Below are 24539 nucleotides of genomic sequence, written 5' to 3'. Positions count from 1 at the left end.
TATTCTCCAAGCTGCCCAGTTTCCTCTCCACAATGTCAAAACACCAAAGGTGAAGCTAAGATTTCCTGTGTAGAGCTACTCACTTGAAAAGTCTCTAGTTACTACAATATTAATTCCATTCAAAGGTAAGTGGCATAAGCTATTTATCTGTGGTCTTCCAGACATTTTTTTGTTTTCGTTTTGTTCTGTCCAACAGGCACATTAAGATCCAAGCCAATTTTCCTTCCCTGGAATAGAATAGAGTTCATGGAACTGGGCTTTCCCACCTCCCCTTTCTTTCACAACCTTCTGCGTCCAGTGGGGGACCACTGGGAATGGTGTAAGATATGATGTGGGGTGTTGCAGACCATTTGGCAGAAATCACGCCCCCCCCCCCTTGTGCGGAGAGAAGAGCAAATTAGGATCCAAGCCACTGAAAATACTTTAGTTTCCAGTATATATCTATAATATCATAAATAAAAGAATAAGGATTCATTGAAGTCAAATCTGGATTTGCGTCCCTCTATCACACTGCAATCAAAACAACCAAATTTGAAAGTAAATAGGTACAGTATACCTGTCTTAAAGTTTGGAGACTGCATCCCGGCCACCCCTACCCAAAGGTAAAACTAAAGCAAGGGAAAACATTCCTCCGAAAGGCGTGCAAATAATTCAGTCAACTAGGATTTTTATGTGTGTTAACAATACACTGGTTATTTTATAAGACAGAGGTTTTGCTTACATTCCTGTAATCTTCATACCTGCACATTGGCCTCAAAGGGGGAACCACTTCTTAAAGACACACAAGATTATACATCGAGGAGAAAGAAAGGAGGATGAAGGGGCTGGATGAAAGATAATATGGCTCTTAGAAAGTTAGAGGAGATTAGAAGTGGTATTGTCAAGACCGAGGGTTTGAAAGAGGGAGGATTACAGCCAAACTTTCTAAGACTGTCAAAGGCTTGCAGGTGCACAGAATGGGAATTATTCTTTAGCCTAAGTGATGCTGGAGAGGAGGAATGGGAAAATAATGACCTGTCACTGCAGGGACTAAAGCAGAGCTGCCCTTGCACCTACTGGATTTCTGCACAGATTGTGAGGGGGACCCTAACAGAGTAGCAATCTGATTAAATGCCCACAGCAATTCAGACAGCAACAGATTGTCAGAAGGATCAGGCTTTGCGTCCTTCTGGACTCAGTCATCCCACTCATCATCCTCTTCATCATCACCATTGTCTTCATCGTCATCTGTGGGTACAATAGAACAAAGCAACAATGTGAGAGGAGGCTTTCCCGAATAGCACTTCTAAAGTGCACCTACACCTCTTTTTCCATACAGGAATGAATGGTCATCCCATTCATTCACCCAAACCAGCTCCCCATACTTACAAGTTATTCCAGCCTACCCTTCTCCCTTGGAGTTGTATTCAGTGCTAGTCCTACTCAGAGTAGACCCATTTTTTAAAATAATAAATGAGTGGACTAAAGTTAGCAATCTCTATTGATTTCAATGGTTCTCCTCTGAGTAACAGTGGCATTGGACAGAACCCTTTGCATTTACAGTCATACCTCATGTTGCATTCGCTTCAGGTTGAGCGTTTTCAGGTTGTGTCCCGCGGCGACCCGGAAGTACCAGAAAGGGTTACTTCCGGGTTTCGCCGCATGCGCGGATGCTCAAAATGACATCACGCACATGCGCAGAAGCGGCGAATTGCAGCACGCGCAGACGCGGGTTGCATTCTGCTCATGTTGCGAACAGGGCTCCAGAACGGATCACGTTCACAACCAAAGGTACCACTGTACCTGTTTAATACTAGATACAATACCAGTGCAGGAATCAAGATTTCACCCCTTGCAAAATGCCACTGGCTCTGTCTCAGATCTTAGCTTTGTCCTTTCCAGTCAAGCACAAAACTTTAGACAGTTTGTTAAGTTTTTGTTTGTAAGCACGCAGTTCAAAGGATGAGATGTATCAGATGCAACAAAATTCACCTGAGGAATGAATGACCTTGCTCCTCTTCTGCATCACATGCATAAGAGCTCCTACCAGACCTTCAGAGCTCTGTGCAGGTGATGGCGGTTCCAGCACATCAGGGGTCTAAAAGGTAAAAGGATTGCAGGTGGTGTCATTAGGGCTTCGAATGTTGACGGCCCTTAGAACCCACACGAACCTTTCAACCACACAAAGCTGTCTTTGTTCACGCTGCTCTTCCTCAAAACAGATACAACTGTCACAATCCAGTGGACAGTGGTAGCAGGCAAATATTTAAGACTAGTTTGCACAAACGCAATTGACCATGTCCGGGCTATACCACTTTAAATTACAGGGGGGCTTATACCACTGAATGTTCTTCCAGAGATAACACTTCCTTCCACATAAAATTCTAAGTAATAGAGAGAAGGGTTCTGGCCTAGTTTTCTCCCTGTCACACTAGTAGGAAATATTTATTTTTAGTTTTATTTGCCTTAAATTTTCTATTGAGATGTTTAAAAGGGTAAAGCAAAGCAAAAACAAAAGCAAAGAGAGAGAGAGTATAAAGCCATCACAATATTACATATATGTGTACATAAGCATAAAGACAATTAAGGCAAATTGTCAGTAAGTGAAAAATAGGTGCCTAGCAAAATGAAAACACATTGTCTCAGAATTTAGCACAGCAGCACTTCTTAAAAATACATATATTAGTCCATTTCTCTTTTCCCTCCTTTTAGGTGCATAAAAATATCAAAAAGTAGCAAAAAATATAATGTCCAAAAGGAAACATTTGATGATGGCAGTTGGCAACCGTGTTCTACTACACTAGCAAAGTTAATTGTTTCAAAAGGGCCCTTCTATTTCTGGCCAGGGGCAACCCTAAACTTTTCTAAAGTTTTTTTTCTAAACTTCTAATTTTTTCTAAAGCAGCCGTCTGCTATACTCTCTAATTGTTGTTGTTGTTGTTTAGTCGTTTAGTCGTGTCTGACTCTTCTTGACCCCATGGACCAGAGCACGCCAGGCACTCCTGTCTTCATACTCTCTAATACCACAGGTCAAATATCACTCCATGAAAATCCCTAGTTGCAAGCTATGATGGTCCTTGCTGCTTCCAGTAAATGACCCAGCAATCCTTTGTGTTTCAATTCTAAATCTAAACCTATATATAGGTTTAACAGTGATAACTGCAAGGCAGGTTGAGCCCAATGTTGGAGTTAATTTCCTTAAACATCACCCCACCCAGAATGTTGATGCACAAAGACATTCCCACCACATGTGTACATATGTACCAACAAGTTGGAACCCTCTCTAATATATAGATGTCCCCCCCCCTCCCAATTGGGGAGTATTCCATCATGTGATTCCCCACCTGCAGTCTGAAGTGGCAGAGAACTGGAGAACTAGGCCTTAATGTAATGAGAACAGTTAAGTCTGACATCATATTTCTTTCCTCCATTATCACACATTGCCATAACTTTGCTATCCTCCTGCCACATCTGGTTCTTAAGTAATTCTCTAGCCCAGGGGTGGCCAACTCCCAAGAGACTGTGATCTACTCACAGAGTTAAAAACTGGCAGTGATCTACCTCCATTTTGGGGGTGCAGGGCAAAGATGTTGAGGTTTTTTTTGGGAAGGAAAGTCCTGTTTTGGGGGGTTCAGGTCAAAGTTGTTGAGCTTCTTCGGGATCTACTGGTGATCTACCACAGACGTCCAGTGATCTACCAGTGGATCATGAGCTACCTGTTGGACATGCCTGCTCTAGCCAATCCAACCAGGGAAATCATATATGAGAAATCATACTTAACACACTAAGCACGAAGCACCCTTTGATGCTCTCCACCGTGTCTTACCTTATTGAGTTGTATTCCTTGGCGTATCTGATCCAGTAATGCACCACGTCCGGTGGAGGCAACAGCAGGTGAGCTAAGCCCTCCAGAGGGAAGAGGAGGAGGGGGACATGGGGAAGAACTTGGGAATGCAGGAGGGGGTGGCGGGGGTGGTGGCGGTGGGGGTGGCGGTGGGGCTGACCCAGCTGGGGGTGGTGGGGGACGAGCTGCTCCCGGCCGAGAGACTGGTGGAGGAGGTCCCCACTGAGGGCTGGGCTGTCCTCGAGAGGGCTGTGGAGGCGAAGGGACAGCTCCCCTGTTTGATACAGGCGGGATGGGTGGTAGAGGACTACTTCGGCTATGTCCAGGGCCAGAACGATTTGGGGGTGGGGGTGGAGGGTGACTTGGACCTGAAATGAGACAAATATCAACACTAAAATCCCAGTGGGCAGCTTTAGTAGAGAACTATCCATGTATTCTAGAACGAGCAAAAATACTTTGATAGATGGCTTATTGTGCTGATCACGATTAGATCAGTAAGAACAATAAGGATTACTGTCTCTCTCTGAATACCAGTTGCTGGGAGGTTACCAGAGCATAGCTCTAGTAGAGCATAGCCTACGGAAGCTAGGTTACCCCTGGCAAATAGTGATATACTGGTAGAAAGCACTCCATGCGACTGTGGCCCTCACATGACAGAAAAAGATCCAGGAGAATCACAAAACTACAGACTTCTTCCTTCAGAGAGACTGCAGCCCCATCAAGAACATGCAGTCATTCAGTCAGAAGAGCCGCCCACTAACAATAGCTCCATCTTGTCTGGATTGAGTTTCCCTTTATTGGCCTTCATTCAGCCCATAATTGCACCCAGGCTCTGATTCAGAACATGCACCACCCCACCTGCTGAAGATGAAAAGGAGAGATAGATGTGAAGGTCATCAGCATACCGATGAACACACAGCCCAAAATTCCACCACTCAATGGTGAAAGATAAATGTATATGCATAGACACACCCCTGCATGCCAATGCCAATTGTGGACTACAATCCATGCATCTCATAAGTGGACTCTAAAAGGTAAAGGTAAAGGGACCCCTGACTGTTAGGTCCAGTCGCGGATGATTCTGGGGTTGCGGCGCTCATCTCGCTTTACTGGCTGAGGGAGCCAGCGTACAACTTCCAGGTCATTTGGCCAGCATGACTAAGCCGCATCTGGCGAACCAGAGCAGCGTATGGAAACGCCGTTTACCTTCCCGCTGGAGTGGTACCTATTTATCTACTTGCACTTTGACGTGCTTTCAAACTGCTAGGTTGGGAGGAGCTGGGACCGAGCAATGGGAGCTCACCCCATCGCGGGGATGCGAACCACCGACCTTCTGATCGGCAAGCCCTAGGCTCTGTGGTTTAACCCACAGCGCCACCCGCTACTAATCCACAAACATTTAAGCTGTCATAAATCGGTAACCGTTTGAGGTGACACAAGGATCTTTGTTGTTCTTACTGCAACAGACTAACATGGCCACCGCTCCAGAAATTATTACTCAGATCAGTACATCCAAGCTCAAACAAAACGTTCAGCATGGATAGGCCTTCTAATAGTCGGTGTTGTATTAGTTAGAGACCAGGATCTGGTCCAGTCCAGTCCACTGGTCCAGTCTCAGAGGGGCGGCCAATGATACCTGAGGTCGGAGACCCTCCCATTCCAGCAGCTCACCCTGTCTTCTCAGCTCTTCCTTCACAGCCTCCAGCCCCCCTTGGCCTTCAATGAAGTCATAGATAATCTTTGAAGTCTCAACATCGGTCAGTTGAGCCTCACTGATTCCCGCCTGGGAGAAGAATGTCTTCAAATCGGGATCTAAATTATTCACCTGAAATAAAAACATAGACAAATGTGTGTGTGTGTGTGAGAGAGAGAGAGAGAGAGAGAGAAGAGAGAGAGAGAGAGAGAGAGAGAGAGAGAGGGAGAGAGAGAGAGAATGTGTTGCCATGTCTGCTCAGTGCCCATCTTCTTGAGCCAATGCTCAAGTCACGATGGTCATCGGGTTACAACTGATAGGACCTGGCTTCCAGCATAGAATGAGGTAGCTGGTGCGGTTAAAAGGATTATAAAGTCCTAACCTCTGCCTAACCTACCATCACCTTAAACCTTCTTCATAGTCAAATCCATCTTAAAACTTCAACTATCTTTAAGCATTACAGTGGTACCTCTAGTTATGAACCTAATTCGTTCCAGAAGTCCATTCTTAACCTGAAACTGTTCTTAACTAGAGGCATGCTTTCGCTAATGGGGCCTCTTGCTGTCGCTGCGCCGCCGGCACACAGTTTCCGTTCTCATCCTGGGGCAAAGTTATCAACTTGAGGTAACTCTTCCAGATTAGTGGAGTTTGTAACCTGAAGCGTTTGTAATCTGAGGCGTTTGTAACTTGAGGTACCACTGTCCTTCTGACCACTGGCCCTGTGGGCTAGGGCTGAAGGGAGTTAGAGTCCAGCAACAACTGGAGGGCCCCCCCATCCTTCCTGTAGCTGTTTAGGCTGTGCCTTATCACCCAACTCCAGCCAAATGCAGGAAGAAGACTAGCCATACCAGCTGAGAGGCGAGAACAGGCCAGGTGATATCCCTACAGAAGCTTCTGAATCAAAGCTGTTCAATGAAAAGAGTAACTAGGAGACCACCTGCTCTTCCTAAAGAACAGCATTGCTTCATCTAGGCTCCAGTCTAAACTTTTTGGCACAGCAACTAGGTCTGACAACACCTTATAATTGGAATATACAAGCAAACCTTGAGAGAAAGGGCCTCATGTCTTCACTCAGGTATGATGTGAATAAGCACGTCATGCATTGCAGGGTCCCTTCCAACGCTACAATTCTATGATTCTATGTATAAACACAGAGTTTGCTGGACTTCAGTAACTCCAAAGTCTCATCTCATACGCATGTGAGACCTCAGGATAATTTCCCCCCACTGAGACTCTCTCTTTCAAGTCTATTGATGAACCGGGCTACGTACGTCAAATCCACTGCTGGGATCCCATCCAATGTGCTGGATATGCCTGGAAAGGAATCACAGAAGACATTCAATGCGTCCACATGAAGGCCTCCAGACCTCTTCGACTTCCCCTCTCCTCCTTCCATCTGCAGCATATTGTGACTTGCTTGCATCCTAGTTATGTTTCCACCACATTTCCGTATGAGGCAGCACCTGCGCATGTGCAAAGCACAGCATGGCAGTCCTCTGCTGTGGGTTAGGGTTACACACACTATGCTATGGAAGTAGTTCTCAAGCTGTGTTTCATAGAAAATTTCCATATGCAAGTAAAGAAACAAGAGTTTCAAGGGCAAAACAAAGAAAGCCTGATATGAAAACTTCAGAAAAAGAAACTGAAGTCAAGGTGTAGCCTTATTGGAGTTCACCGATACGGTCTGCATTGCTCCGGGACAGGAGGAAGGAAGTCAAATGACGCCGAGGTTGGTTCAAAGAAAGAGTTTATTCTGCTCTCCGGATAGCAGAAGGCACTTGCGTGGTAAGTCCACAGCAAGCCCAAAGAAACGACAAGTTTCATGCAGTATATATATCCTCCAGACACCCTCTCCCCCTTCCCCGGCCACATCAACTTGTATACGCAGGTTGACATCACAGATGTTCCTGCTCCGGCACTCTTAACCATAAAAGGGATTTCCTTCCTGCACTCCTGACCATAAAAGGATCTTCCTCTTCCTACTCTTATCTTGGAGGAAGAGGTCATCATCTCTGGGAACACGCTTCTGGCGTTGCTCCCGGACTCTGGCCTGCACGTCTTTTGTGGTCAGCACATAAGAGAAGGTACAGATGCATCATCCCTGCTCTACTGGAACTTGACAAGGTCACTCATTGCCGCCACGGACTGATAAGGGAGAGAGCTTCGAGCACAGCCAGGTTTTTGTTTATACATTGACTCAGAGCTCAAGTTAATGGATTTTAGCTAAGGAGAAAATAGGAATTTTGGTGCAGTTTTGGGTTTCCTACTCTCCCCAGATCCCAGTCTTTGAGAGGTCTGCATAACTTCCGCAAGCACTCACTTGAACCCACTTGGAGCACCAATGTCAGCCTTTGAAATCTTTTTCTTCCCCTTCTTTTTCTCCACTGCAGTAGGAACAGGAAGTCCACGGTAGCGGGAAAATGTGATGTCTGGATTCTGGATGTCAACAGTGGCCAGAGGCAGAGATGCTGGCGGAGAGTTTGGCTGCATGCCACGTCCTTTGGGGAACATAAGATGGGGTGAGGAAGCGAACACCTATCAATCAGACCTCCCTCTATAACACTCCCTGTGTTGCCCGCCATCTCAGACACTGTTTTCCTTTCTATGTTTCATCTCTTTATTCTCTAGCATTGTTTGACTGTATGTGTGTATTTGTTTATTTTATCTAAATCACTGGGAACTTTTTCAGCTAAAGATCTGGATAAATATTGCCCTGCTGTGAGTGCTGAAGACTGCTCCCTGCAAGACCCTTTCCACCTGGCCTAGGGGACGGGGCCCAGACTCACCCTGCTCAGCGTAAGAGACTCCTGGGAGGCCGCGGGACATTGCCCTGCTGTGAGTGCTGGAGCCCAAACTCACGGGAACAAAGTCTGGGGTTGGGGCAACTATTGAAATTGCTTTTAAATGCTGTTAAATGTTTTAAAATTGTTTTTAATCTATGGCGTTTTAAATTTTGGTTCTTGTTGGGTCTGTTTGTTTTTTGCTCTGTTGGGGGTGGGATAAATGTTTAGTTGGGTCTGGGGATTAGTTTAATTTTAGTATACAGTCATACCTCGGGATGAATACACTTCAGCTTAAATATTTTTGGGTTGTGCTCCACGGCGACCCGGAAGTAACAGAGCGTGTTACTTCTGGGTTTCACCGCTTGCACATGCGCAGACGCTCAAAATGACGTCATGCACGGAACTGGTGAAATGCGACCCGTGCACGCGCAGATGCGCAGTTGTGTCTTACATTCGCTTCAGGATGCAAACGGGGCTCTGGAACAGATCCCGTTCGCATCCAGAGGTACCACTGTAACTGCAATTTTTTTATTATTAGTTTCTACTGTTTTATTGGTTTATTATATAGTTTGTATAACACATCCCAGGACTACCTGGGAGTGGGTCCCAGTCAACAGAATGGCTGTGGCAGGTTCCAAGGGCACTGGGACACCTGATCTCAGTGATCACGGGTAAGAGAAGGAGTTACGCTAGGACCAGACCATGTCATTACCGAGGAGGCAGGCTTAGTCGTTGTTGGAAGACTATCTCTGCCTCTGGGTTTGGTCTTGAACAGAAGGATACTGGAATCAACAAGGGAGACCCACGTGACCTTAAGGTGCTGCTGTGCAATGCCAGGTCAATGATTCACAAGACCTCTGTCATCCACAATTTGATTGTGGATGCAGGACTTGACCTGGCATGTGTAGCAAAGACTCAGTTGGATGAAGCAGATGGGCCTGTTCTTGGCTCTGCTTGTCCACCAGGTTTCTCTTAAGCACAGCAACCCAAGTCATATTGGGGGGGAGGGGTTACAGTGATTTTTAGGAAGTCATTAGTTTGCACCAGACATCCTTTTTGGAAGACCCAGTTTTCTGAGTGCAGATTTGGAAAGAGGTAGACTCCACTACAGGAGCAGGGCTGGGGCAGAAGAGTGCTAGAGTTCTGTCTAGTCGAGTTGCATGGGATCAATTCCAATCTGTTACCTCCAAGGATGTGGACAGGCTGCTTGGATGAGTGAAACTGACCACCTGTCTCCTTGATCCTTGCCCATCCTGGGCTTTGTGGGGTGGTGAATGCTTCCCTCTGTGGCAGAGCCTTCCCAGACGCACTGAAAGAGGTGGTTATTAAACCACTTCTTAAAAAACCATCTTTGGACCTGGCCAATATGGCCAACTGTCGCCCAGTATCAGATCTTCCATTCTTGGGCAAGGTGGTTGAGCAGGTGGTCACTGAACAACTCCAGGCACGCCTGGAGGATGCAGACCATTTGGATCTCTTCCAGTTGGGATTCAGGCCTCATCATGGGACTGAAACTGCCTTGGTTACGCTGAAGGCAACCGTGTATCGGGAAATTTTTAATGTCTAAAGTTTTACAGTTTTTCATGTGCTGTAAGCCACCCAGAGTGGCTAGGGAAACTCAGCCAGGTGGGTGGGGTGTAATATTATTATTATTATTATTATTATTATTATTATTATTATACTTTAAACAAACAAATAGATAAGGTGGGCTGCCCCTATTTTGCTTGTGCAAAAGCACACAGCTTCCCCTTTAAAGAAAACTGTGGTGAGGGGAGCATACAGGGTCTGACCAAGACCCTCCTCTCCTCCCCAGACCAACATAATGACAGTATATGGAACTGCTGGTACTGGAACAAGCAGCTAAAGAAGAAAAAAATTCTACCTTATTTTATCTTGGTCACCTAGAAAAGTATAGTGGGTGGGCTCCCATAAGCCCAAGGATGTGATGGAGAGATGTACTCTTCAGCAAGTGGTACAGCACCATGGACAGTGGTACAGTAAGGATGCCCTGCTTTGGCAATGATAGGTGACCTTTTAGTTTTAAATCCAAAGCACTACTGCCACCTGCAACCCTACAACTGGTTAATAATAATAATAATACCCATAATAGTTTTATTATTTATACCCCGCCCATCCGGCTGGGTTTCCCCAGCTACTCTGGGCAGCTTACAGTATATATAAAAAATTGTAAAACATCAGACATTTAAAAAATTCCCGATACAGGGCTGCCTTCAGATGTCAGATAGTTGTTTATTTCCTTGACATCTGATGGTTGCAGAGAGTAGTGAAACTTCACAGTGGCTCAGCACAGGATGTTGCCTATATTATAAAAGATCATTTTTGTGATCTTGTATCTCTTTTGGAATTTTTTTAAAAGGAGTGAAATTATTTGTTATGGCTCTTGTACCGAGAGCTCTTTTGCCGTGGTTCATTTTGGATGCTTCTCTTACTGAAAGTTTCTGATTTTATTGCTGTATTCTCTGTTTTCATGCTGCATTTGTTAGCTGACCTGCAAACTTGTAGTTGTGGATATGGGTACACATTAAATAAATGAACAAATAGCACGCAAACAGAGTTTCTGCAAGCTGCTTACCATTTGAGTCAATCCCAGAAGATGGCGGCTGGGGGAGAGCTGGTCTTCTGTCTAACAGATGCAAAAAGAGTAGTGATCAGGATGTAAAGAGGCAGCAATTTCCATCCTGTCCTGTGTTTGTCACAATCAACACTGTTTCTATTCTGCTGCAGTTCAGCTTGTGATAGAGTCTACATTGTTGGCCTTGCTATCGGCTATGGACAAAACTGATGGAATTATATAATTACCTGATTATTTCAATGAAAAGGAAACATCAAAACAATGCAGAAAATACTGTAATTATTTAGGCAGCATTTGAAGATTTCCTTTCCTCCCCTCAGACAAGCATGTGGATTTTGGCAATTTTCACTCCCGCTTGTGTTTCCAATGGATTTCCCTGACATCCCTAGTGATAGCTCACCATCAGCAGCTCCAGGAGAATTCCCTGTGGAAGCTGCTGAGAACTTCTTGAAGACAGCACTGCTATCCACAGGCTCTAAAGCAGGATTGCCATATGTCCAGAATGCCATAGGTGGGATATGGCAGTCAGTAACCATATCCAGGCAGAAATGCAAATATCTAGATGCAAAACTTTAAAAAGCTTTTCTGTCCGGATTTTCACATTTTGAAATATGGCAGCGCAACTCTAAAGCAATAATTCAGGATTCAGTTGTACTTACAGCAATACTTCCTCTCTGGCAACTAGGGTGAGCCCTCAACCAGCACAGTTTACTGACAAATTATGATTATCTATCTCTATCTATCATCTATCTATCTCTATCTATCTATCTATCTATCTATCTATCTATCTATCTATCTATCATCTATATCTATCTATCTATCTATCTATCTATCTATCTATCTATCTATCTATCATCTATCTATCTATCTATCTATCTATCTATCTATCTATCTATCTAATCTATCTATCATCATCTATCTAGCTATAATTTTTTTAACATATATGTTCCAACAATCATTTAACATAACTTCTTATCTTATACAGTATTTTAGACTTCCGTCAACAATCTCTAAAGATTTTCCGTTCTTTATCACTTGTTCTGCATTTCTTAATTTCTCTATTACTTTTAATTGTCCTTAACTAATAATTCTTTTCAAAGTCTTCCTTGCAATATTTCACAAAGTCCTCCTTACAGAACTTCTTGCAGTCCTACTAGCGTAATCTGTCTATCACAATTGCTTTTCAAATAATTCAAATAATTACTCCAGTCCTCTAAGAATCGCTGATCCCGCAGGTTTCGAATCCTTCCTGACAAATTATGATTATCAAGGGCTTTCCCCCTGCACTTAATAGCTCAGCTCAGGTGAGTAACTTGTGGCTCCCAGTCTTATTTTAAAAGCTCCCTGTAAGTGTTAAGTGAGGCTTCTGGTAAGAGTAATCTACCCCTCCCCTGGCAAACCTACAGGGCATGGAAAAATAGGGGGAAGAGAGAAAAGGAGGTATGATAAAGAGAGAGAGAAAAGTGTGTGGTAGAAAGAGATAAAGAATGAGAAAGGGGTGGGCGTGTCTGCTTCTGGCTCTGGTTTTGGACCCAACCCACCGCTGGCATGCGCCCACTGACAGATTATTCTGAAAGGAATGTAATCCTTGGCAGAAAAAACACCATTGCCCCTGCTTCGACCAGACACAAAAGAGTATAGGGACAGATACATACCTTCATTGACTGGAGGTGGAGGTGGCAGCTGTCTATCTATAAAACAGGAAGAGATTTATGAAGAGGAGACAAGCATTTCTGCCATGCTTCAGGGGTACCTGGAAGAATCTGGCCCCTCTTAGATGGAGTCTTGGTCAGCAGAGGGGTTCATTGTGCTGTAGGAACCACTCACTCATATCAGTATATATATACACAGTGGTACGATGCGGGAGGCGCTGTGGGTTAAACCACAGAGCCTAGGACTTGCCGATCAGAAGGTCGGCGGTTCGAATCCCCGCAACGGAGTGAGCTCCCGTTGCTCAGTCCCTGCTCCTGCCAACCTAGCAGTCCAAAAGCACATCAAAGTACAAGTAGATAAATAGGTACCGCTCCGGCGGGAAGGTAAATGATGTTTCTGTGCACTGCTCTGGTTCGCCAGAAGCGGCTTAGTCATGCTTGCCACATGACCCGGAAGCTGTACGCCGGCTCCCTCGGCCAGTAAAGCGAGATGAGCGCCGCAACCCCAGAGTTGGCCACAATTGGACCTAATGGTCAGGGGTCCCTTTACCTTTAGCTCGGTTTAAAAACAGTCCGGTTTAAGAACAATTTGGTTTACAAACTCTGCAAAACCAGAAATAGTGTCCTGGTTTGAGAACTTTACCTTGGTCTAAGAACAGAATTTGAACAGTGGAATGGCACCGGTGGCGGGAGGCCTCATTAGGGAAAGCGCGCCTCGGTTTAAGAATGGTTTCAGTTTCAGAATGAACTTCCGGAACAGATTAAGTTTGTAAACCGAGGTACCACTGTATATATATATAGAGAGAGTTGCTCACTCTTCAGCTCCACGTGGGTGGAATTTGGTACTTTGTGAAAATGTTGAATTATTGAGAAATTAATTGAGTTTCTATTCCTAGCCCTCATGGTTGGGGCAACAAGTTTGCATTCCATGTCTAGACTAGAGTTCAGGGGACGAAATGCTTAAACGCTGCATGCCAGCATGTCTCTTATTCACGTCCCCCACCTGTTTAGCTCAGTCGTACACCAGCCTGCATTCTCTCTTCTTCACCCATGACCCCGCTGCTCCTGCCAACAAATCCCAAATCCTATAAAAAGTTGGCATCCCACTTGGAGAACAAAGAACCCCTTGGGAAGAGAGGGAACCTTCTTTTCTGAAGCTAAGATGACATGGACTAGAATTGACCAAATATGGGTAACTAGAGGAATGGCACCAAAGATAAAGAAAGTGGAAATCTGCCCAAAAACCTGCTCCGACCATAATGCGGTAAGGATGGAGTTGAAACTAACATCAGCTGGCTCCTTCAGATGGAGGATGAATGACACCCTATTTAGAGATGAAGAAGTGTATAAAAAGGCCCAAAAAACCTTGAGAGACTATTTTGAAATAAATATGAATACTAATGTAGAAAAAAGAGTAATCTGGGACGCAAGTAAAGCTGTCATGAGAGGGTTTCTGATACAACAGAATGCAATAAAGAAGAGAAGTCAAAATGAGAAGAAAGATAAAATTTTGGAGAAAATAAAAGAAGGTGAGAAGAAATTGAGAGCAAAACCAAAGTCCTAGGAGATTTTGAGAGAAATAAAATTGTATCAAGTACAATATATGAAAATGATGAATCAGGAAATAGAATGGAAAATCAAACAAATGAGACAAAAAACATTTGAATCAGCTAACAAATGTGGGAAATTGTTGGCCTGGCAAATGAAAAAAAGACAAAAATTAAATACCATCACAAACTTAGAAGTGGAAGGAAAGAGTATACATAACCCAATTGAGATTAGAAATTGTTTCCAGAGGTACTTTAAACAATTATACACACAAGGGCCACAGAAAGAAATGGACATAGACCAATTTTTGAAGACAAATGGATTACAAAAAAATCTCCCAAGAAAGTAAATTAATGTTGAACTATAAAATATCTGAACAGGAAGTAGAAGGTGCCATACAAAATATGCAACTGGGCAAATCTCCAGGACCGGATGGGCTGACTTCTAGATACTATAGATCTTTGAAAGAGTGGCTATTACAACCGTTAAAGGAAGTCTGCAATGAAATATTGGAAGGGAAAAGGGCACCAGAGTCTTGGAAAGAGGCGTACATTACACTTATACCGAAGACAGAGACTGAAAAGACTCAGCTTAAGAACTACCGCCCCATATCGTTACTTAATGTGGATTACAAAATTTTTGCAGACATTTTGGCCAAGAGATTGAAAAAAGTATTGATGGAAGAGATTCATAAAGACCAAGCGGGCTTTCTCCCGGGAAGACACTTGTCTGATAATTTGAGGAATATAATTGATATTTTGGAAAAACTAGAAGTGAACATAAATACTAAAGCAGTTTTGATATTTGTGGACGCGGAGAAAGCTTTTGACAATATCTCTTGGAGTTTTATGAAGAAGAACCTACAGGCGATGGGGGTAGGCCAAGGTTTTGAAAACAGTATAAGTGCAATTTATTCAGAACAAAAGGCTAAACTTATTGTAAATAATGTGGTGACGGAAGAATTTAGGATAGAAAAAGGGACAAGACAAGGTTGCCCAATTTCCCCATTGCTTTTTATATCGGTCCTGGAGGTTCTGCTGAACATGATTAGAAGGGACCGGTTGGTTAAAGGTATACAGGTCGGAGCCAAACAGTACAAATTGAGAGCATTTGCAGATGACTTAGTATTGACGTTACAGGAGCCAGAATCTAGTACCAAAAGAGTTTTAGAACTGATTCAAGAATTTGGTCAAGTTGCAGGATTTAAGTTGAATAAGTTAAAGACCAAGGTTTTAGAGAAAAATTTAACACCAATGGAGAGAGAGAGGTTTCAGAATGAGACAGGTTTAACAGTGGTTAAGAAAGTTAAATACTTGGGGATTAACATGACAGCAAAAAATGGGAATTTATTTAAAAACAACTATGAAAAATGCTGGGCTGAAGTGAAAAAAGATTTAGAAATTTGGTCAAATTTGAAGCTTTCACTGCTGGGCCGTATTGCTGCGGTAAAAATGAATGTATTGCCTAGAATGTTGTTTTTGTTTCAAACACTGCAAACTGTGGACAAAATGGACTGTTTCAAGAGGTGGCAGAGAGATATTTCTAAATTTGTCTGGCAGGGCAAGAAGCCTAGAATAAAATTTAAAATAGGAACGAGGTGGATTTGCCCTGCCAGACTTTAAACTTTACTATGAATCAGCAGCTTTTTGCTGGTTGAAAGAATGGTTGCTTCTTGAAAACACTGACATTTTGGATCTAGAAGGGTTCAACAATGTATTTGGATGGCATGCATATCTGTGGTATGATAAGGTCAAAGCACATAAAGCATTTAAAAATCACATTGTCAGGAAAGCATTGTTTAATGTCTGGATAAGATACAAGGACTTATTGGAAAATAAAACTCCAAGGTGGCTGTCACCGATGGAAGCAAAAGCTCTGAAAAAGCTCAATATGGAGGCCAAATGGCCGAAATATTGGGAAATTTTGGAACAAGACGGAGATAGACTGAAATTGCAGAGTTTTGAGAAATTAAAAAACAAAGTGCGAGATTGGCTTCATTATTATCAGATAATGGAGGCATATAAGTTGGATAAGAAAATTGGCTTCCATGTGGAAAAATCAAAATTAGAAACAGAACTATTAGAACCCAAAACTAAGATTTTGTCAAAGATGTATAACTTGCTGTTGAAATGGAATACTCAGGATGAAATGGTGAAATCTGCTATGATTAAATGGGCACAAGATGTTGGACATAACATAATGATGGCTGACTGGGAACAGTTATGGACCACAGGTATGAAGTTTACGGCATGTAATGCCTTAAGAGAGAATATTATGAAAATGATATACAGGTGGTACATGACCCCAGTCAAGCTTGCAAAAATTTATCATTTGCCCGATAACAAATGTTGGAAATGTAAAGAAACTGAAGGTACATTCTTTCACCTTTGGTGGACATGCCCAAGGATTAAGGCTTTCTGGGAAATGATATACAATGAACTGAAAAAGGTATTTAAATATACCTTCTTGAAAAAACCAGAGGCCTTTCTCCTAGGCATAGTCGGTCAATTGGTGCCAAAGAAGGATAGAACTTTTTTCATGTATGCCACAACAGCAGCAAGAATACTCATTGCAAAGTATTGGAAGACACAAGATCTACCCACTCTGGAAGAATGGCAGATGAAGTTGATGGACTATATGGAACTGGCAGAAATGACGGGCAGAATCCGAGACCAGGGAGAAGAGTCGGTGGAAGAAGATTGGAAGAAGTTCAGAGATTATCTACAGAAATATTGTAAAATTAATGAATGTTAGAACGATGTTGGATAGAAAGTAAGTGGTTTCCAGCTGTAATGCTTTAAGGGAATATGAAAAATGGGTTGTTAAGAGGTAAAAATCTAACGTTACTATTTTAAGACCAAAGACTAGGACAAATAAAGAGGGTAAGGATTTGCTGAACCAACAAACTGAATTGGAATACAAAAAAGGGAGGTCCGGGAAAAAAGCTAAGGAAAAATAAGCAATGGAAAAATTGAGTGGTTTTAATCATTTTTATTTTGTATTTTCTTTTTCTTTTTCATTTTTTATTGTAATATTTAAAAAAATATTAATAAATATATTATAAAAAAAAACAAAAAGTTGGCATCCCTCTTGGGGGACACAACTTTGTTAACGTATTCAGAAACATTTATCTGAATGTTTATTGTTGTTTTACAGGTAATTTTACGGGGGAAGAGGTGTCAATTTAGCATGGGGAAATGGCTGGCAGGGAAAGGGTTAAGCCACCACTTTTTGCTCAAAGATGCGCTGCTCCCCACACTGCTTCACATCAGAAAAAGCAGCCACTTTTTCTCCATTTGTTTGTAGTGTACGATTTGTCCCTGAGTTGCAAACCCTGCAGACATATTTTCTTACAGCCGCCATTTTGAAAGAGGCATGACACCTACCCATTCTCTGGTTCCTCTTCTGAATCTTCTCTTCCACCATTTGTTGAAAATTGTATGCCTCATTCTCATCGGCAAAGTTGAGCCCCACGTTGCACTCCTGAAAGCAATCCCAAGTCAAAACCTCTGGGGAATGGGACCACGGCCGTTCCCATGGGAACAACCCTATATGACTCCAGCTCCTTTAACAAAACTGTCACACAGCTCAATGCACATCCGAAAAAGGGAGCTGGAGTTTCCCCAAGTTTACATTTATTTATCTATTAAAATATAATTGAATAACTTTTACATTTTGAAGGCTTAGTTAAAAAACAACACTAGATGTACATTTGAAATTGTGACTTTAACAACAAAGTGGAAAATGCTTTCATCTCCACATGCTAACTTTTCTTGCATACAACACAGTAGAATGTGCAAATAAAAATGCTTGCTTTATTTTTTCTGATGTGCTTGTACTTCTTCTCTGCAGCCTTTGGCCTTTCCCTCCAGCAGAGTCACAGGACATTTTAGGAATCCTACACACAGTGCTTTTTTACTGGGGGGGTACGCATACCCCTAATCATTTTGTGAATCTTTGTACTTTTGTCCATTTACTGTATTTATTTCCCCTGATTTGAACTATAAAATGGTGGTTTTCTTGAGTCAAAATGAGAGTACCCCTAAACATTTTTGAATAAAAAAAGCACTGCCTACAGATATATGCACATATTCACATACCCACATTTTCAACAATCTAAAGAGCTCTCACATGGAAGAGGCTTGCTTTCTCCTGCTCTGGAGGTTAGGACCTGAGTCAATGGCATCAAATTACAATAAAGGAGACTCTGACTAAATATCAGGAAGAACTTTCTGACAGTAAAAGCTGTTGGATGGTGGAACAGACTCACATCAGAAGATGGTGGTCTCTCCTTTCTTGGAGATTGGATGGTCACCAATCTCCAACCAATCTCCAACTAGATATATGATCTAGTTGAGATTCCTGCGTTGCAGGGGGTTGGATTGGATGACCCTCAGGGTCCCTTGCAACTCTACAATTCTATGAGTCAATACTCACATCTCCTGAAAAGGTGTGGAAATAAGAGGTGGGAGCCAAGTAGACCAGCTGGCTGCACAATTCCTGCTCCCAGGTCATCTTCCTATCCTGAAACAAAGGAGCAGAGAAGGGACAGAGAAAGCAATTCCCCTTAATATGATGCATTTCTGTACATTATTTCCACCAATATATGCATTTTTATGCCTCCTTGACCCCAGTATGTGCATTTTTGTATACATTACCGGGCTGCAGAACTGCATTGACAAATTCAAATAAGTGTGAATTTGGAAGGCTAGCTATAGTTTGTTTGGAATCTTGTTCCAGAAGCTGTGAATTAGGTACAGTAGGTTGACCTTTAAATAAAAACTGAATCAAATGTGTCCCCTGGTCTTCTTTCCCTCTTGTGCCCGTGCCATTCAGACCTGGGCTTGTGGCTAAACCTTCTCTCCTCACTAGCATTTGTTGTGAGGTTAGGCCCCGCCCCCGCTTGGAGATAAATTAAGACACATGGACACAAGTATTTTAGGTTAATGGGTTAGAAAAGGCCATAACTTTGTTGGTTACAGGATGTGAGTGGTATTGGCTTAAGCATTGGATCAAACAGGCTATACTTGACTCCTGCCCATTCTGCAAGGAGTCACACAAGGGTTAACAACCTGTAGGGGGAGCTTGTTGACTAGAGGGTCGTGCCATGGCCCTAGCCACCACCTGGGCATCGGACAGGAACCATGATCGCCAGATTCCTTTAACAGAATACCCTTCAAGGGTAAGTGATGGCCACAACCTCCCCTCCGACACACAACACATTTTCCAATGCCTAACAAAGTTGTGACGATTTGCTACGAGGTAGGCGAAGAACCAAGTGGTTGGTGCCAATCTCCCAAGTGGAAAAAAATTCCTTCCCAAAATACAGATGTGCCTTCACACTGGCCAGATTGGATGTGATGCCCTCTGCCATACTTGAGGGCAGGTACCAAAAGATTCCAACTGAGAAACAACTCTGCCCCTGCGGAGATGGCAATCTGGAAACAGTTGCTCATGTTCTCCTGTCCTGTCCCCTTTATAAAGATCTGAGGAATAAGATCATCACTCCACTTTTACTTACCATCCCAGGCCGCCCATCTGAGGCCACATTGTTCTTTCTTTTATCAGATCAAAACGATCAGACAACAGCAAAGGTTGCTAGGTTTATCGAGGGTGCAATGAGATTAAGGGCCACTATCTGAACGATAATCTTGGTCATCTGATTGCCATTTTTACCCATTGTTGTCTTTTTAATTGTATATGTTGCTTGTTTTATGTTGCTATGGCCGTTGGCTAATGCAAATAAAGTTTATCTATCATCTATCTATCATCTATCTATCTATCTATCTATCTATCTATCTATCTATCTATCTATCCTACCAGGCCCCTTGGACAACCAAGGCGACCAACCAAAGTCCATAGCAAGGTCAAGAAATGAAGCAAAAACCTAGGAAGCCAGGAACAAGCAGGGAGAGTCCGTATGCCCGCAGTCATTCAAATACGGCTAAACCATGCCCCCACCCAGCCATATTGGCTGGCTGGTGGGCATGATGCGGGCACAGGACTCAGTGACACAGGGGGCTTGGTTACGCCCCCTGCGAATGCGGGCAGCGGTTCCCGCTCACAACACCTCCCCTCCAGGAAGAGGAGAGGCTCTGTGGACTTGACATCATTTTATTCTCATGAATGAGCTCCAGGTGCTCACACCTGGAAGGGTGATAGGATGAAGGGCAAGGTCACAATGGAGCCAGGGAATTGGTACCTTCAAATCATAGAAGCGCATGAAATAGGAACGTCTGGGGTTATCCTTCACGAAGCACAGGACCCCGCAGCCTTGCTTGGACCAGCTTCTGCTGCCTTGAGGCAAGGCCAGGAGGAGTTGGGCCACAGTTGTGACCATGGTCTAGCGGGAAAGAGCAAACGCATGTTAATGATCTACCTGTGCCAAGGATGCCATGCCCAGGCACTGTAAGAGTCTCACGCCTCCTGCAATTTCCTACAAACCACACCAAATCCCTAACCCAAAGATGGAGAACCATAGACCAGGGGGTAAAATCAGGAGCAGATTTAGGGCACTGTGAGCGGTGCAGTTAGAGGGCTTTGAGAAGGACTTCTTCTCCCAGGATCCAAGTCGTGTTTTGTGGAAGTATTATATTTTGGAATCAAGGAGGCCAGGACCCCTGTTTCAATATAAGGGCAGGTCTCAACTGGATTCAAACCACGGAGGAGCCATGAAATGGGGGCCTGTGAACAGAGGCAGAGCCAGGATTTTTTTGGGGGGGGGCAAACATTGTTGAGCTTTTTTTGTGAGATCATGAGTAGAAATCCCCCCCCCAAAAGAGGATGTTACTGGGGGGCAGGCTTGTGGGGGGCAGGGCAGGACCTCAGTGAATTGAATATTTTTAATGCTTTTCAAAGATTTTTTAGGATTCAGGGGGAGACAGCTGCCCCGACCTGCCCACGCCCAGGCCTGTGAAACTTTCCTTGGGACTCCACTTCCCATCAGCCTCATCCAGGGACGTACCTTGAAGGTTGTTCCCTGCCAAGGGTGCAGGCCAAAGGAGGAGCAAAAATCACACCTCTCTCCCCCCCCCCCCCAGCTTGGAGTGGCTAGGAGGAGCGTGTTGTATGATGCATATCTCAAATTAAGTGATTTTTATCTTGTCACTACAGGCCATGAAATATACTCGGAGTCAAGAGTGGATTTCATGCTCTTTATTCAGCTTATAATGGTGAGGATGAATGGAAGTTCCCCCAGAGTGTCTGCTTTATATACATTATTTACACAATGCGCTTCACGTGATTGGCTAATTCCGGGATTCTCTTGTAAGCCAATCAGGTCGCGGATTCACTTCCACCTGGAGCTGGATTGGGTGGCTCCTGTGGACCAATCAGACTGCTGCATTCTGAATCCTATTGTTCTAGGACCAATCAGACTGCTGCCTTTTGGATCCTATTCAACTCAGTACATAAGAGGTCACATATCTGTTTGTGGATAAGGATATTCCCCTTCATATTTTGGTCCAGTATTTTTGAACCAGGTGAAAGGGTCTATTCTGAAGGCGGGTTTGACTGCACGATGGGGCTGTCTGGATGTCATCACTGCCCAAACCACCACACTGGGCCTCTTGAGGAAGTGGTTTTCTTCCCCCATTTCCTGCAGACAAGGCAGCCTACAAACTACGACCTGCAGCATTCTCACTTTACAAATCAAGCGATTGCTTCATAGCAATACCTCCAGTCTCTTCTACACGGAAGGTGAGAGAGATTCAAGATGCCGTGAGAAATCAGGTTTTCGTTGAGCTTCCCAAGCCTAGAGCATTGCCATCTGCTGGTTTCAAACCACCCCGACCGGGGCATCTTCTTATTTCCAAAACAATGCTAGTCAGTTACCAATTTACGTCTGCATCAAGAGGCAGGAAGTTCCGAAGTGTAGGTGCTGCCACACTAAAATATTGATTTCTTACAAATATGGAATGAGTATTACGTGGCACCTGTAACAGAACCGGTTCCAGAGACTGAAACTCTGAAGTGGGCATTTGTGGGATGATGGGGTCTCCCCCCCCCAGAGGTACTACCCCTCCCCTACCCCACCCCCCACTTCCTGACTACTCTCTTACTGTTTGTCATCATTTTCTAGCATTTTCTCATTTATCCTCAAGCCAGTGCAGAAAGGGAAGTCAAGCTGAGAGGGACTGGCCCCAGGCCGCCTGCTCCGAACCAAACCCAGGGGTCCTCTGCATTGTACCACTTGAATCCCCCCCCCATGTGGCAGTTAAATCCCAGCCCACAACCACCTGCCGTCCTTGTGGCAGCCTCCTCCCTCCCCTCGACTCTCGGGAAGTTCTGGCTTCTGCTTCCAAGGCCCTTCCGCCCCTGTGAAATGACAACAGAATTACCGTGCACTTTCTGCCCAACAGTTCAAAGACCTGCTGGTTCTCATGGTCCTCAAGGAGGGAGGAGGGCACGTTCTCCTGCTGCGTCCGGGCTGCTGGCTTGGACCTCCGGCTCATCCTGGCCCTGCCAAGATGCCTCGGGGCTCTGTGTGCTCCGATCTCACCCAGAGCAAACTTCCGCGTTGCGAGGGCTTTTCAACAGGAAGCTCAGAAACCACCGGGTCACACGCATGCACACACACTGAGCTGGGTTCCCCATCTGGCTGACAAGGCCCAGCCGCAGGGCCAGTCAGAGGAGGGCCCCGGAAGCCCAGATACGTGGGCAAAATGTGACAAAACGATTTCACCCGAGAGCTGCGCATTAGTGCATCGGCCCAGCAAAAGACTAGAGAAGCATTTACTCAATGATAATTTAAAAAATCAAAAGATTTCCTTCTCTCTCTTTTTCGGTGCCTTGTTTTCCTGTTCCCTTCTTTATTATCATTATGGCTAGGGCAAGTCAAGTAACCTTTATTGGCATCACATAAGAACATTCAGAATAGATAGGCCAGTGCGATCTTGATGCCACTCCAACGGCACAGTCACCCGCCAAAGGGCAGAAGAGGCGAGCAATCCGCCTCATCTCTGAGGGTTTCCAACAAGGGCAGGATCCTGTAGCATACTTCGGCAACAAAAAATCAAATAGAGGAACTTAGCCACTGTCTTGGTGAGCTCCTGGTCTCTCCCCTGTAATAAGAAGCGCATAACCTGTCTCTGGTTTCCATGTTGGAATACATCGATGGTCTAGAAATTGTTGGCAGAGATCGTCATACATTTTTTATGGCTAGGGCCCTCAAGAGCTGGAGGTGGCCTGGGTCTCCCTGAACCTCTTGAGAGGGCCTGCCCAAAGCTACCCAGCAAGATTGAGGCACAAATAAAGAAGCCAAGCCCAGTCTCAAATCTTCCATTCTTGGGCAAGGTGATTGAGTGGGTGGTTGCTGAACAACTCCAAGCACGCCTGGAGGATGCGGACCATTTGGATCCCTTCCAATCGGGATTCAGGCCTCACCATGGGACTGAAACTGCCTTGGTCACACTGGTTGATGATCTCCAGCGGGCTAGGGACAAAGGTGAGAGTTGTTTCCTAGTTCTGCTGGATCTCTCAGCGGCCTTTGACACCATCAACCATAACATCCTTCTGGACAGTCTAGAGGGGCTGGGAGCTGGGGGCACTGTTATACGGTGGTTCCGCTCCTTCCTCCTGGGCTGTGTTCAGAAAGTGGTGGTGGGGGGATGAGTGTTCGGACCCCTGGGCTCTCACTTGTGGGGTACCTCAGGGTTCTGTCCTATCCCCCATGCTTTTCAACATCTACATGCAGCCGCTGGGAGAGATCACCAGGGGGTTTGGGTTGGGTGTTCATCAGTATGCAAATGATACCCAGCTCTACCTCTCTTTTAAATCAGAACCAATGAAGGCGGTGAAGGTCCTGTGTGAGTGCCTGGAGGCGGTTGGAGGATGGATAGCGACTAACAGATTGAGATTGAATCCTGACAAGACAGAAGTATTGTTTTGGGGGGACAGGGGGCGGGTGGGTGTGGGGGACTCTCTGGTCCTGAATGGGGCAACTGTGCCCCTGAAGGACCAGGTGTGCAGCCTGGTAGTCATTTTGGACTCCCAGCTATCCATGGAGGCGCAGGTCAATTCTGTGTCCAGGGCAGCTACCAGCTCCATCTGGTACGCAGGCTGAGACCCTACCTGCCCGCAGACTGTCTTGCCAGAGTGGTGCATGCTCTAGTTATCTCCCGCTTAGACTACTGCCATGTGCTCTACGTAGGACTTTGAAGGTGACCCAAAAACTACAATTAATCCAGAATGCGGCAGCTAAACTGGTGACTGGGAGTAGCCGCTGGGACCATATAACACCGGTCCTTATAGATCTGCATTGCCTCCCAGTACATTTCCGAGCACAATTCAAAGTGTTGGTGCTGACCTTTAAAGCCCTAAACGTCTTTGGCCCAGTATACCTGAAGGAGCATCTCCCCCCGCCCCCCGGCCATCATTCAGCCCAGACACTGAGATCTAGCTCCGAGGGCCTTCTGGCAGTTCCCTCATTACGAGAAGTGAGGTTACA

General features: G+C 44.6%; 1 protein-coding gene across 2 annotated transcripts; it reads right to left on the bottom strand.

Annotated features, from left to right (window-relative positions):
• Positions 1-650: 650 nt before the first annotated feature.
• Positions 651-22686, bottom strand: WAS (WASP actin nucleation promoting factor). Of its 2 annotated transcripts, XR_013981009.1 has the most exons (13): positions 22432-22686; positions 20295-20435; positions 18530-18616; positions 17479-17575; positions 12548-12583; positions 10893-10943; positions 7837-8014; positions 6788-6830; positions 5495-5648; positions 3806-4191; positions 1972-2077; positions 1045-1227; positions 651-1014 (listed from the first exon to the last, which is right to left on the bottom strand). XR_013981009.1 is itself a non-coding variant. In XM_080988228.1 (12 exons), exons 1-12 carry the CDS (start codon positions 22543-22545, stop codon positions 1175-1177), a joined length of 1446 nt encoding a protein of 481 aa, XP_080844354.1. In that variant the 5' UTR covers positions 22546-22686; the 3' UTR covers positions 651-1174. The 2 variants fall into 2 exon arrangements, 1 of the variants encoding a protein (XP_080844354.1); XM_080988228.1 differs by having other exon boundaries at positions 651-1227.
• Positions 22687-24539: the final 1853 nt, after the last annotated feature.

This window comes from Podarcis pityusensis (assembly GCF_964106645.2).
Source record: "Podarcis pityusensis genome assembly, chromosome: 17".
In the NCBI taxonomy this organism is placed as follows: domain Eukaryota; kingdom Metazoa; phylum Chordata; class Lepidosauria; order Squamata; family Lacertidae; genus Podarcis; species Podarcis pityusensis.
The sequence above is the reverse complement of the archived record's forward strand: the minus strand, read 5'-3'. Positions and strand labels throughout refer to the sequence as shown.

What these genes read in the sequence shown, in the direction of transcription:
- WAS (XM_080988228.1), bottom strand. Translation starts at nt 22,545, where the DNA reads ATGAGCCGGAGGTCCAAGCCAGCAGCCCGGACGCAGCAGGAGAACGTG. An exon ending in ATCCCAGCAGTGGATTTGAC is followed by an intron (nt 5,649 to 6,787) that starts GTACGTAGCCCG and finishes TTTTTATTTCAG; the next exon opens with GTGAATAATTTAGATCCCGA. An exon ending in AAGGAATACAACTCAATAAG is followed by an intron (nt 2,078 to 3,805) that starts GTAAGACACGGT and finishes TTTACCTTTTAG; the next exon opens with ACCCCTGATGTGCTGGAACC.